The following is a 12,808-nucleotide window of genomic DNA, read 5'->3' as shown; positions in this document are numbered from 1 at the left end:
TTAATTAGCTGGCTTTCAAAAACTAGGCATAGTTGCTCCCATTAAGAAACTGATTGTAACTGGATTATTCGTAGTTGTTATACATTTTCCCTACCCAAACCTGTCATGAATCAACATTTTTAAAATCCAGTTCCACCATTTGTCTTGGCAGGATTCCAATCCAGGTCCTCAGAACATTGCTTGAGTCTTTGGGATTAATAGTCTACTGATAGTAGGGAGGCAATGGCCTAGGCATACTAAAGTACACTAATTCTAATTTCCATTTGATATCACCACTTAATTGTTCAGTGTTTCAAATTTTGTTTTTGTCTTGCAACAAGCCCAGATTTGTGATTTTGTCTGGCTTGAGTAAGAGGGCAGAAACCCAGTTGTGGATTTTCTTTTCTCCTCCAGCATTTACCATTTGAAAAACAAGTTTGACCAGTTTCAAACAAGATGAGCTGCAAGAAATAAGATTCGGAACCAGTTCTTCAATTCAAAACTTTGGCAGGAGTTTGGAATGACCTTGTGGATCTTTGGCATTCCTTTCAATGAATTGTCATTGGGCCCAAAATTGGCTAAAGATGAGTCTGACTCGGGAGGGTTTTAAAAATAAAAAAAGCATTGGCATTAGACTTAAACCCAAGAGACAATAAATTTCAAGGCCACTAACATTATTCTAAAAACTAATGCACCACAACACAAAGGGGTTCTGTGCCAGAAGTCCAACATATACTTGTAACTTGACAGCTGTGTTCTTTTCACTACATCTGACCATTCTAATGAAGTTCACAGAAAATAATCCACACTCTATTCTTTAGTGACTCACTTTCACTTTCTAATTGTTCCCTGTTGCTTGGTAACACTTTGCAATTCAGTGGAAAACAAAATATGAAAGATCTCATTCTGTGCTAGTGTGGATCAATTTGATTCCTAAATTTTGAGCAATCTGAAAATCTTGATATGCTGTATTTCTGGGGTCGAAGGCCTTTTTCTTCACCTCCATTGTTTTGAGTTTCAAATTTTATTTTTGTTCAGAAATAGGATTTTTTTTTTGCTTTGCTGTCTCCAAGGAATTTTATTTTAAACTTGCAGGATGTGTCACAGGCTGGGCCAAGGTTTTTGTTTGTTTGAGAACTGCACTATAAAAGCTTTATACAAAGTTTTTTTTTGTATTTGCCTATGCTAAACAACTACAACTTTTCAGTCTGTGCAGTTCCTAGTACACTGAAAACCTGTTCCACCTTTGATGCTTAACTTGTGCAAGTTCCAGTAGTTAGCCTGAGCAGTGGCTATACTTCCATGCATGCTATTATTCTTGAGGAAGTTTTAATCCAGAAATGCCAAAATAGCTGCCACACAGACAACCACTGACAGCCTGCTGCGACCAGTCACAGGAAATCTTTACATGCATGCTGTTGATATCATGAGGGGCCCTTCAGAATCAGAAATACTTCAGAGCCACGGCTGTGTGCTTGGATTTTCTTTACTGTTCCTCACTGCTTCTGTCAGTGAGTGATCCATCTCCTTGCTCAGATGTCAAAATGGCTGCTAGTGCATGCATTCATTAGGATCCATGACCACTTGACTGTTACACTGTACCCCACCAGTCAACTTGTGGTTAGCATCACTGTCGTTACTTGCTTTGTCTGTACATTGGAAACAAATATGTCACAGTCTTGTTTATTTTTTTTAGGGGACTTGTCTGCATTTTTGTAAATGTGGCCTCCAAATGAGGAAAGACTTCTGTAAACTACACTCAGCTTGTTGAACTGGATAGTAAATATGCTGAGAAAGGTTTACGGATTTTGGCTTTCCCCTGCAATCAGTTTGGTAAGCAGGTAAGCTTTGGAAAACACAATGTTCGCATGCAGATTTTCTCCATGTTTCCAACCTGTTGGTTTTAATAGCATCATATTGCTGTTTCTTCATGTACAGCCCTAAAAGGGTGAATCTTATTAGATTCCTATCCCCTTCTAAACTGTGTAAGCTCAGTGGAAAATTATAGGAACAGGAGTGGGCCATTCAATCCCTTGAGTCTGTTCTGCCATTCAACAAGATTATGGCTCCTCTGTGGCTTAACTCCATATCCTGCCTTTGGCCAGTTCCTTTATATCTTTGCTTGACCAAAATTGATCTAACTTAGATTTTAAAACTAGCAATTGATGCTAGAATCAATTGCTATTTTTTTTCAGGAGAACATTCCAAACCTCTTTGCATGTAGAAGTGCTTCCTAATACCTCTGCTGAATGGTTTGGCCTTATTTTTTTAGACTCTGCTCCCCCTCTTTAGTTCTGGAACTCCAAATAGTGGAAATCTATTATCTTTATCTACTCTGCATTTTCCTGTTGTCCTGAACTTTTGATCAGATCACCCCTCAATCTTCTAATTTCTAGAGAAAACTTGCTTAATTAGTGTAATCTCTCCTCAAAATTCACCCTTGAAATCCAGATATTTATTCTCACAAATGTACTTTGCAGTCTGCTCAAGACCAAAATCCATCCTTGTTGCCCAGATCCATTTGCAGAATTCCAATTGGACTGCAACCAGGGCTATACACAGATGCAGTATAAAGTCTGCATCCTTTTACTCCAGTTTTCTTGATTTTATAAAGGCCAGTATTCCATTTAGATTTCTTGATTTTTTTCTTCTGCAACTCTTCATAACATTTTAAAGATGAGCTCCCCAAATCTGTTTGGGTATCCAAACTTTGTACCATCTAGAGAGTACCCTGCTCTATCCTTTTTTTTTTGGTCCAAAATGGATAACCTTGTATTTTGTTACATTAACATCCAATCTGGCACAACTTTGCCCAATCATTTAGACTGACATTATCCTATTTTGTAATAGAAGTTGGTCACTGCTGTAGATTTGGAACTGAAATGAGGTGTAATCTCTTCAGCCAGAGGGTGGTTAATCTGTGAACTCATTGCTGCAGAGAACTGTGGAGGCCAGTCGTTGAGTGTATTTAAGACTGAGATTGTTGATTGGTGAGGGGATCCAGGGTTACAGGGAGAAGACCGGAGAATGAGAACATATCAGGCAGAGTAGACTCTGGGCTGTCCGGCTTAATTCTGCTGCTTTCTCTTGTGGTCTTATGATTTCTGATTTGAACCTACTTCAAACTGAATGAACTATTTAACAATTCTGACTGCCTTTTTGATTTTAATGATTTATTAATGTTGCAAAATTATCCATCCAGGTACTGGTGCATTATCTACTAAAGTTGCATTCCCAACACTTTCTGGATGGATACCTAAAGCTTTTGATCATTTGGAATTGTAATTAATTGAGTTTTGGACACTAATGAAATCAGAATTTAAAAGTACAGACTAAAATATTTTAATATTGTCATTTGTTTCAGGAACCTGGAGATGAGAAACAAATAAAAGCATTTGCAAATACATACAATGTAAAGTTTGGCATGTCCAACAAAATTGATGTCAATGGGGATAACGCCCACCCTTTGTGGAAATGGATGAAGGAGCAGCCAAAAGGGAAAGGACTCCTTGGAAAGTATGTTTATATCTAATATTTTGCTAAACCAAGAATTCATATTGTTTCTATTAAATAGAATCCTTTCTTTCAGCTGTGTATCAAAGGCATCTCTCAACACTACTTCAGCCCAAAACAGTGATATCTTGCACAATTATAATTAAGAAATCCTTAATTCTAAGTGCTAAGTCTCTCTTTATAGGTGCACATCCAATTCGCTTTTTTTTTAAAAATAAAGCAGCTGAGGTTTGAACAAATTCTCTAAATCTCTTTAATGTGGAGTTAGCACTAATATTAAAATGAGTAAGGGGTCTCTCCCAAAACAATTTAACACTTGCATTTTGTTTTTACAGTGCCATTAAGTGGAACTTCACAAAGGTATGGAAGCTACTTACTCTAGTATTGAGCATGTATATTTTCTATAAAGGGCATGTAATAAAAATCCAGAGTCATCGAGATGTACAGCATGGAAACAGACCTTTTGGTCCAACTCGTCCATGCCGACCAGATATCCTAACCTGATCTAGTCCCATTTGCCAGCACTTGGCGTGTATCTCTCGAAGCCCTTCCTTATCACATATCTATCCAGATGCCTTTTTAAATGTTGTAATTGTACCAGTCTCCACCTCATCCTCTGCTGCTTGATCCATACATACACCATCCTGTGTAGAAAAAGTTGCTACTTAGGTCCCTTTTTTAAAAAAAATTTTGTTTTTTTTTCCCCCTCCCCCTCAACCTGTGCCCTCCTAGGTCCGAATTCCCAAACCCAAGAAAAAAGCAATGTCTATTCACCCTGTCCATGCCTCTCATAATTTCATGAACCTCTATAAGATCACCCATCAGCCTCTGCTCTAGGGGAAACAGCTCCAGCCTTTTTAGCCTCTCCCTATAGCTCCAATCCTCCAACCCTGGCAACATCCTTGCAAATCTTTTCTGAACCCTTTCAAGTTTCACAACATCCTTCTGGTAAGAGGGAGACCACAATTGCATGCAATATTTCAACAGTGGCCTAACCAGTGTTCTGTACAGCTGCACCATGACCTCCCAACTCCTGTACACCATACTCTAACCAATAAAGGAAAGCATACCAAACGCCGCCTTCATTATCCTATCTACCTGCAACTCCACTTTCAAGAACAATGAACCTGCACTCCAAGGTCTTTGTTCAGCAACACTCCCTAGGACCTTACCATTAAGTGTATAAGTCCTGCCCTGATTTGCCTTTCCAAAATGCAGCACCTCACATTTATCTAAACTAATCTGCCACTTCCTGAGCTCTTGTTTTTTCTCTCGCGTTTGAAGCATTTCTAAGTGTTTTTAACATGTCCCTGACGCTTGTTCAGAAAATAAGTATGACCATCACCTCCAGTACAAGAAAAAAAGCAGATGGATTACTGAGGACAGAAAGGGAACTGGCAGGGAACCCTGGTGGCTGGTCCCCTCAAAAACCAATATACGGTTTTGGATACGGTTAGTGGGGAGGGGATGACTTTAATCAGCGGTAAGCCATAGGGTACACATCTCTGGCACAGAGTCTGTCCCTCTTGCTCAGAGGGAAGATGAGCAAATTTAGTTATTGGGGACTCCATAGTTCAGGGGACAGATAGGAGGTTCTGTGGGAACAAGAGAGACTCATGGTTGGTGTGTTGCCTCCCAGGTTCCAGGGTTTGTGATGTCTCTGATTATGTATTTGGGATCTTTGGGGGGGTGGGGAAGCAGCCCCAAGTAATTGTCCACATATCTACTAACGACATACGTAGAAAATGGGATGGGGATTTTAGGCAGAAATTCAGGGAGCTAGGGTGGAAGCTTAGTGCTAGAACAAATAGTTGTTATCTCTGGTTTGTTGCCCATGCCACATGCTAGTGAGGTGAGGAATAGGGAGAGAGAGGAATTGAACACATGGCTACAGGGATGGTGCAGGAGAGAGGGTTTTGGATAATTGGGGCTCTACAAACAGGATGGTCTACACCTGAACCAGAGGGCTACCAATATCCTGGGAGGGTTTAAACCACTTCTGCAGGGGATGGGAACCTAAAATGTAGTTCCAGTGGTGGCAAATGGAGTTAAATGCAGAAAAGTGTGAGGTGATTCATTTTGGAAGGAGCAACAGGAATAGAGTACTGGGCTGATGGGAAGATTCATGGTAGTATAGATGAGCAGAGAGATATGTGTCCATGTACATAGATCTCTGAAAGTTGCTACCCAGGTTGATAGAATTGTTAAGAAGGCATATGGTATGTTAACTCACTCCCTCTACTAATAAAAGTTTTGGAGCTACGAGGTCATGTTGCAGCTGTACAAAACTCTGGTGTGGCTGCACTTGGACTATTGCGTACAGTTCTGGTCACCACATTCGGGAAGGATGTGGAAGTTTTGGAAAGGGTGCAGAGGAGATTTACTAGGATGTTGCCTGATATGGAGAAAAGGCCTTATGAGGAAAGGCTGAGGGATTTGAGGCTGTTTTTGTTAGAAGATTGAGACGTGACTTAATTGAGACATACAAGATGATCAGAGGGCTAGTTAGGGTGGACAGCAAGACCCTTTTTTCCTCTGGTGATGGCCAGCATGAGGGGACATTAGCTTTAAGTTGAGGGGTGACAGATATAGGACAGATGTCAGAGGTAGTTTCTTTACTCAGGAGGGTCGTGGAACGTACTGCCTGCAACATTAGGAGACTTGCCAATTTTACGGGCATTTAAATGGTCATTGGATGAAAATGGAATAGTGTAGGGTAGATGGGCTTCAGATTGGTTCCACAGGTTGGTGCTTTGTGGTCCGGGCCTGTGAGCTGTAATACTTGATGTTCTATCACAATGTGATATTGGGTCAGATGGTGACAACTTTTTGTTTTTTTTTAAAACAAAAAAGTAGGTCTCTTCAGGAACTTGGACTATGGAGTGAAATCACAGCTACCAATGGTGGAACAATCTTAAGACAGGATTAACTGGGTAAAAAATCTCCAAGAGTTGTAAGGGTGGAGGTGATTAAGAGATAGTGACCAGATTATGGAAACAGTTAAAATGTTCATCCTTTTTAAGAAACTTGGGAGTTGACATCAGCCAACAGAGATGATGGAGGAAGTGGAACACAGAAGCAGTTTTTAAAAAAGTGCCTCTACTTTTTAGAGGGTTGAAAGTCTAGGGCGAACGTGAGCATGGAGAAAGAAGTCTGAAGCTGAGACACGTGGAGATCAGTCCTATCAGAAATTGATCACCAAGGCTGGAATAGGCAATGTGTTTGAAAGAGCACTGCCTGTGTCAAGAATGACATGATGCCAAATGTTTGCTTCAACCTCTACCTGGAGAAAGTGAGGACTGTGGATGCTGGAGATCAGAGCTGAAAAATGTGTTGCTGGAAAAGCATAGCAGGTCAGGCAGCATCCAATGAACAGGAGAATCGACGTTTCGGGCATGAGCCCTTCTTCAGGGCTTTATTCCTGATGAAGGGCTCATGCCCGAAACATCGATTCGCCTGCTCCTTGGTTGCTGCCTGACCTGTGCTTTTCCAGCAACACATTTTTTCAGCCCTCAACCTCTACCCACTAGGTTAAGGGAATATGCAGAACTGCAGATAATATCTTCAGCCTTTTCAATAGATAACTGGAGATATAACCTGCTCATGCCAAATGTCTGATCTCTTGGAGGTGGTGGGTTGAGGAGATGTTGCAGTAAGGTAGAATTGAATTTCATGGGTGCATATTGACATGTTTCTGAATGTTGCTGATGAGTGGCTTGTGGGAAGACTTTGGACTCTGCATATGATCCAAGTGGCAACTTTATATTTCATCTCTTCTAGTTTTTGATTGACCGTGAAGGTCAAGTTGTCAAGAGATATTCCCCCATGGATGACCCTGTGGTAAGTTACTTTTTTGTTTTAATTTAAACCAACCTTGTGAACAGTTACCTCCTCAAATTGGAAACAATTAGACCAAATTGGTGCCCAACTGGAACTGAAACAGTAACCAAACCAAATGTGCACAGCATGTGTCCCTCTTGCTTATGCCTGCCTAATTTCTAAAATCATCATTGTGACCATAAGGCAGGAGCAGAATTAGACCATCTAGTCATCGCTGATATAAACACAGTCCCAAACTTGTGTTGCAGCATCCTTTTTTCAGTAACCTTTCTCTTCTCTTCCTCCCATGAGAAATAAAAGTGCACTGGGTTTTGATGCTCATCCACTGTTTTAAACCCACAATATTTCAAATTGTCTCTGAAAAGGTAAATTTTACTCTTGGGTAAAGCAGAGAACATTTTGATAGATTACTGTGAACAATTCAATCCAGTAAGTGAGTTATAGCAGCTAACGTTTCCTTTAACCTGCTGCCATATTGATGGCTACATTTGTTTGGAAGTGAAATATCTCCCCTCATCCTCTTGCTTTGCTCTTGGTTTCTTTTTATTAACATACTTAACTTTAGGCCAGGTTAAATCCAGTGTGCCCAAGCTGACCCCAAATGCTTACCTGGCAGGGCTGGTTGTTGTTGGGTGGTAGGATGCCATTAACAGGTGCCTGGACATATTTGATTTCCCCCACTGGCATCACTATTTCTATCACTAACCACCCAGACTACATTAAGCCCAGAGTGCAGTGCTGGCAGTTCGGAGCTGGATTGTTTACCTGTAAATAGCTGGGGAGACACTATATTCCTAACTAAGGAACCACGGCACCTTATACCGCACATGGTGAGAGTGCAGTGGAGGCATGTTTAATGTCCAAAGTATTGGATTAGGCAGAATGCTATTGAGATTATTTGGGGAGTGAGTGCAGACCAGATTATCTGAATGACTCACTTCTGTATTGTGTGAAATTTGTGCAATTCAACCTATAAGTTGTAATCCAGCTGTTGAGAATGAGCTCTTCCTGTATTTAATGTGCTGCCCATACTTTCTAGAAAACATGTCTCTTAGTTGATCTGGTTTGACACATCTTGGTAATAAATGGTCATCTCTGTAGCAGATTAGTGGACTGATTAGAAGGCTATTTGGCTGAACAACGTAACTGATCCAGCTCCAATCCTTCTGCCACATCCCAGCCGGAAGTGTTTTGAGATCAGTGAAATTCTGTTCTTGCCTGCTAATTGTGGCACCACCTCCTGTCCCCTGAATAGTCAATAGCACATAAAATTTAGACAGGAGTATCTCTCCGTTTATGTGGGTTTGCCACATATTAAATTGCAGACTGAACCATCAAGAGATAATGGATGATAAGTTTCCTTATTTTCATTTTATCTCCTGGCTTTAACCCCATTCAGTACTTTCAAATAACAATCAAAGTATGACATGGTGATATTCAATAGTTTTTGGTGAATTCCTGTGTTTTATACATAACAACAGAAGCAAAGATAATGTGGGATTGAGTTACACCAGAATTATTCAGCAAGTAAACATAGCTGGTGTAAAAATATTTTCTTTATTGCTGGTGCATCATATTTCTTTGCTGTAAAAGATGTTGAGGACATTACTTTGCAGTTGGTTCCTCTGGTTCTTGGTTTAGCAGTAAACTAACTTTTTTTTGTGTGGTGTTTTCTTGTGGAGTAGCTCCTGCGTTTGAAGCTTCACGTCACTTCCCAGAAGAGAGACTTTAGAAGTTGTCATAGTTTTGGCCTTGTATCTTGTAGGAAAGTTCTTTTTTCTTTTTTGAACTTCAGTGCAGTGAGGGTCAAAAGAGACCAGCAGGCCAGGCAACAAGAGCATTGGCAGAGACACAAAACCAAGTAAGTAGAAAGGAGAGGAAAAAAGACCATGAAAATCAGGTAATGGAAAATGGTACTTGGCTTGAAATCTAATGGAATTTTGACGTTCTCACTGTAATAATACTTGCAGCTTGAGTTTGTATCTAGACATTTTGCAGTTGAACCATAGCCACTATTAGAAAATGTATCATTCTAACTTTTTAAAGTTTCACCACTACTTCATTTGATCCTGTACACTAGCTCTAAATATTGCCGTTGCCCCTGGGTTTTGTCTTCCAACATCAAGGATAGGAATGTTTACAGTGGCATATAGTTGCTTCCCTATTCATACAGGGAATATTTACTAATCTCCATATTGATGGATAATATTCTTCAAGTTACCCTTCCTTCATTCTAATTTTTGAGAGGAGCTGAAGTTGATGCAATTCATGCAAGCCCTTTTTGTAGGTTTTTAGCTGAGTCACTTATACAGCATGGAAACAGGCCCTTCAGTCCAACTTGTTCATGCTGAGCAGATATCCTAAACTGATCTAGTTCCATTTGCCATCATTTGTCCTATTTCCTTCTAAACCCTTCCTACTCATGTATCCATCTAGATGCTTCGTAATTGTGCCAACCTTCTCCAACGCCTCTGACAGCTCATTCCATACACTTTCCACCCTGTGTGGAAAAGATTGCCCCTCCAGATCCCTCTAATCTTTCTCCCCCTCTCCTTTTTTAAATTTATGCCCTCTAATTTTGAACCTCCCTACTGTGTGTGTGTGTGAGGAAACTGTGCAGCTGTTTACTCTAATCATGCCCCTTACCCCTGATGACCACTCCCTAGAAAGATGTTCCAATATCCCACCCCTGTGCTTAATTTGTTTTTTTTTTCAAAGCAAAAAATCTGCCACCACAGAATAGAGGTCTCAAAAATGCCCTAGTTAACATTTTCTGCCAAACTGTGTGAAATTGGTTATGTTTGCCTATCAGTGACTGCACTTTATAAGCTTTTAAGTGTAAAGTGCCCTGGGAAAGTAACTACTAGACTGTACATAGAAATCAAGACTTATTTTAAAATCAGAATTAGTTATCCCATTTTACTATTGATCAAAATAACTAGTGACCTGAAACTTGGATGAAAGTGCTATGGATTCTGGAAATGTGCAAAGTAACTTAAATAGGTATGGTTCTTCCTGCAAACTGTCAAAGATATATGAAGGAGTTAGATTACTGATTTATAACTGTTACAATTGTTGCTATTCTTGTGTCCCATAATTAGTTCCTGTTATAAAAATGAAGTTTGCGTTGAGTCAGTTAAACAAATTTTAAAAAACCCTTAATTCCTGTAGTTTCAGGTTAAGAAGACAAGACTTTCATGGTAACCTTAGCTGGTATGGGAAATGAATGTTTTTTTGGTGGCACTCAGCATTGAAAATCAGTCAACAGAGCTACATGATCTCCTCCACTAACTATATGCACCAATAAAGTGAATATTTTATATAGGTGACACACAAGTCACTTGCAAGTAACTAATATACAAACTTATTTTTTTAAAATTCACTTCCCACAAATCCAGAGGGGGTTTTTAAAAAAAAAACGAAGTGTGAGAAACTTTAGTGCTACAGTAACATTCCATCCAATAAATGGTTAGTTATCAACATACTGAGCATACAGGATGCCCATGTAAAGGAAGAATTACCAATTACAGCAAACTTTAACTGGCACCAGTAGGACCAGGAATATACTGGTTGATTTGTCTTAAACACAAAGTAATAGAAACATCGCACAAGATATAAACATCACTTGTACCTTATCTACAGCATAAATCAGTTAGTAATGCACCTTTTTGTCTTACATAAAACTTAACAGCATAGGACCTTCTCTGAAGGCATTTGGCTTTTAATTTAATGCATTCTTAACGCTCCCTTTCGAATTTCTTTTTATTTTCATCCATGTCCTCTCCAGGACATGAGATACAAAGAAAATCTACAGCCCAGGAGCAAGCCCTTCGGCCCTCCAAACCTGAGCAGATCCAGTTTAAACCGGTTGGTCAATTCCTAAGCATTTGTGTCTCTCTGCTCCCCACCTACTCATACATCTGTCCAGACACATCTTAAATGAATGTACTGTGCCTGCCTTTACCACCTCTGCTGGCAATGCGTTCCAAATGTCCACCACCCTCTGTGTGAAGTACTTGCTGCGTGTATCCCCCTTAAACTTTCCAACCCTCACCTTGAAAGCATGACCTCTGGTTATTGAATCCTTCACCCTGGGAAAAAGCTTGTCTCTACCCACCCTGTCTATACCCTTCATGATTTTGTAAACCTCAATCAGGTCTCCCCTTGATCTCCTTTTCTATAATGAAAATAAACCTAACCTACTCAACCTCTCTTCATAGCTAGCACCTTCCGTACCAGGCAACATCCTCGTAAACCTTCTCTGCACCCTCTCCAAAGTGTCCACATCCTTTTGGTAATGTGGCGAGCAGAACTGTACACAGTATCCTAAATGTGGCTGAACCAATGTCTTGTACAATGTTAACATGACTTGCCAGCTCTTATACTCAATACCTTGTCCAATGAAGGCAAGCATACTATATACCTTCTTGACCACTCTATCCACCTGTGCAGCAACTTCAGAGTACAATGCACCTGCACTCTCATCTCTCTACCCATCAACTTTTTCCCCAAGGCTCTTCCATTCATTGTGTAATTTGCTGTATAATTAGACTTGCCTAAATGCATCACCTCATATTTGTCTGGATTGAAAGCCGTCTGCCACTTTTTCCACCCAACTCTCCAGTCTGTCTATATCCTCCTGTAGTCTGACAGTCCCTTATGCTTTGTTACTCCACCAATCTTGTCATCTGCAAACTTGCTGATCATACCAACAGTGCCCTCTTCTAGATCATATGCATATATTCCAAGCAACAGTGGCCCCAATACTGACCCCTGTGGAACACCACTGGTCACCTTTCTCCATTTCGAGAAACTCCTTTCAACTACGACAGGTTGAGCACCAGGAGACAGTCCTTTATCTACCTAGCTAGAACACCCTGCACACCATGCGACTTCACTTTCTCCATTGGTCTACGATGGGGAACCTTCTCAAACACCTTACTAAAGTCCATGTATTGACATCAACAGCCCTTTCTTCATCTAACAACTTGATCTGTTTCTACTTTTTCCATTTTCATTTATTTAGTCTGCCTCCCCTTCTTGCTACCTGACATCCAGGGCTGGCCTCTTGTTCTCTCATTTCCCAACATCCGTGTGAGCCCACTTGCCTGGTCACTTGCTCCCCTAAGGCAGGCAGGTGGCTGAGGAGATTTGGATTTCAGCTCAGTTCAACTCCTAGTTGAGCCCTGTAATCCTCCTTTTCATGAGCATCTACCATACCCACTCTTCCAGTATCTAGTCACCACAGTCCTAACTAATCACAAGGCTGCATTCACATTTTAAGTGATCCATCTGTCCTCTCCCACCTCCAGTAATGGGAGAGGTTGAGGAGGAGTCCTTCACGGTAACTTAAGTCAATGCATGGATTGAATACACTGATGTATCTTTAAAACCAGCCATTCAGCTAACTGACCCCCTCCAGTCTCCACTGTACAGAAGCAGTGAACTATATTGGCAGTACAGTTGATGGGCCAAA

The 12,808-nt window shown here is 40.5% G+C and overlaps 1 protein-coding gene across 5 annotated transcripts in view; it reads left to right on the top strand.

Annotated features, from left to right (window-relative positions):
- The window catches only part of LOC132829173 (phospholipid hydroperoxide glutathione peroxidase-like), a 38,124-nt gene that overhangs the window by 24,651 nt on the left and 665 nt on the right, over window positions 1-12,808 (top strand). For 4 of the 5 annotated variants that reach the window (XM_060846519.1, XM_060846520.1, XM_060846522.1 and 1 more), the window contains exons 4-8: window positions 1,676-1,820; window positions 3,344-3,495; window positions 3,828-3,852; window positions 7,273-7,332; window positions 9,128-9,193. In XM_060846519.1, coding sequence (XP_060702502.1) covers window positions 1,676-1,820; window positions 3,344-3,495; window positions 3,828-3,852; window positions 7,273-7,332; window positions 9,128-9,193 — 448 coding nt within the window. The remainder of the gene's footprint in view (window positions 1-1,675; window positions 1,821-3,343; window positions 3,496-3,827; window positions 3,853-7,272; window positions 7,333-9,127; window positions 9,194-12,808) is intronic. The other variant, XM_060846523.1, reaches the window with a different exon arrangement.

Source organism: Hemiscyllium ocellatum, chromosome 28 (genome assembly GCF_020745735.1).
Source record: "Hemiscyllium ocellatum isolate sHemOce1 chromosome 28, sHemOce1.pat.X.cur, whole genome shotgun sequence".
NCBI classification, from domain to species: Eukaryota; Metazoa; Chordata; class Chondrichthyes; order Orectolobiformes; family Hemiscylliidae; genus Hemiscyllium; species Hemiscyllium ocellatum.
This window is presented reverse-complemented; position numbering and strand designations above follow the sequence as displayed.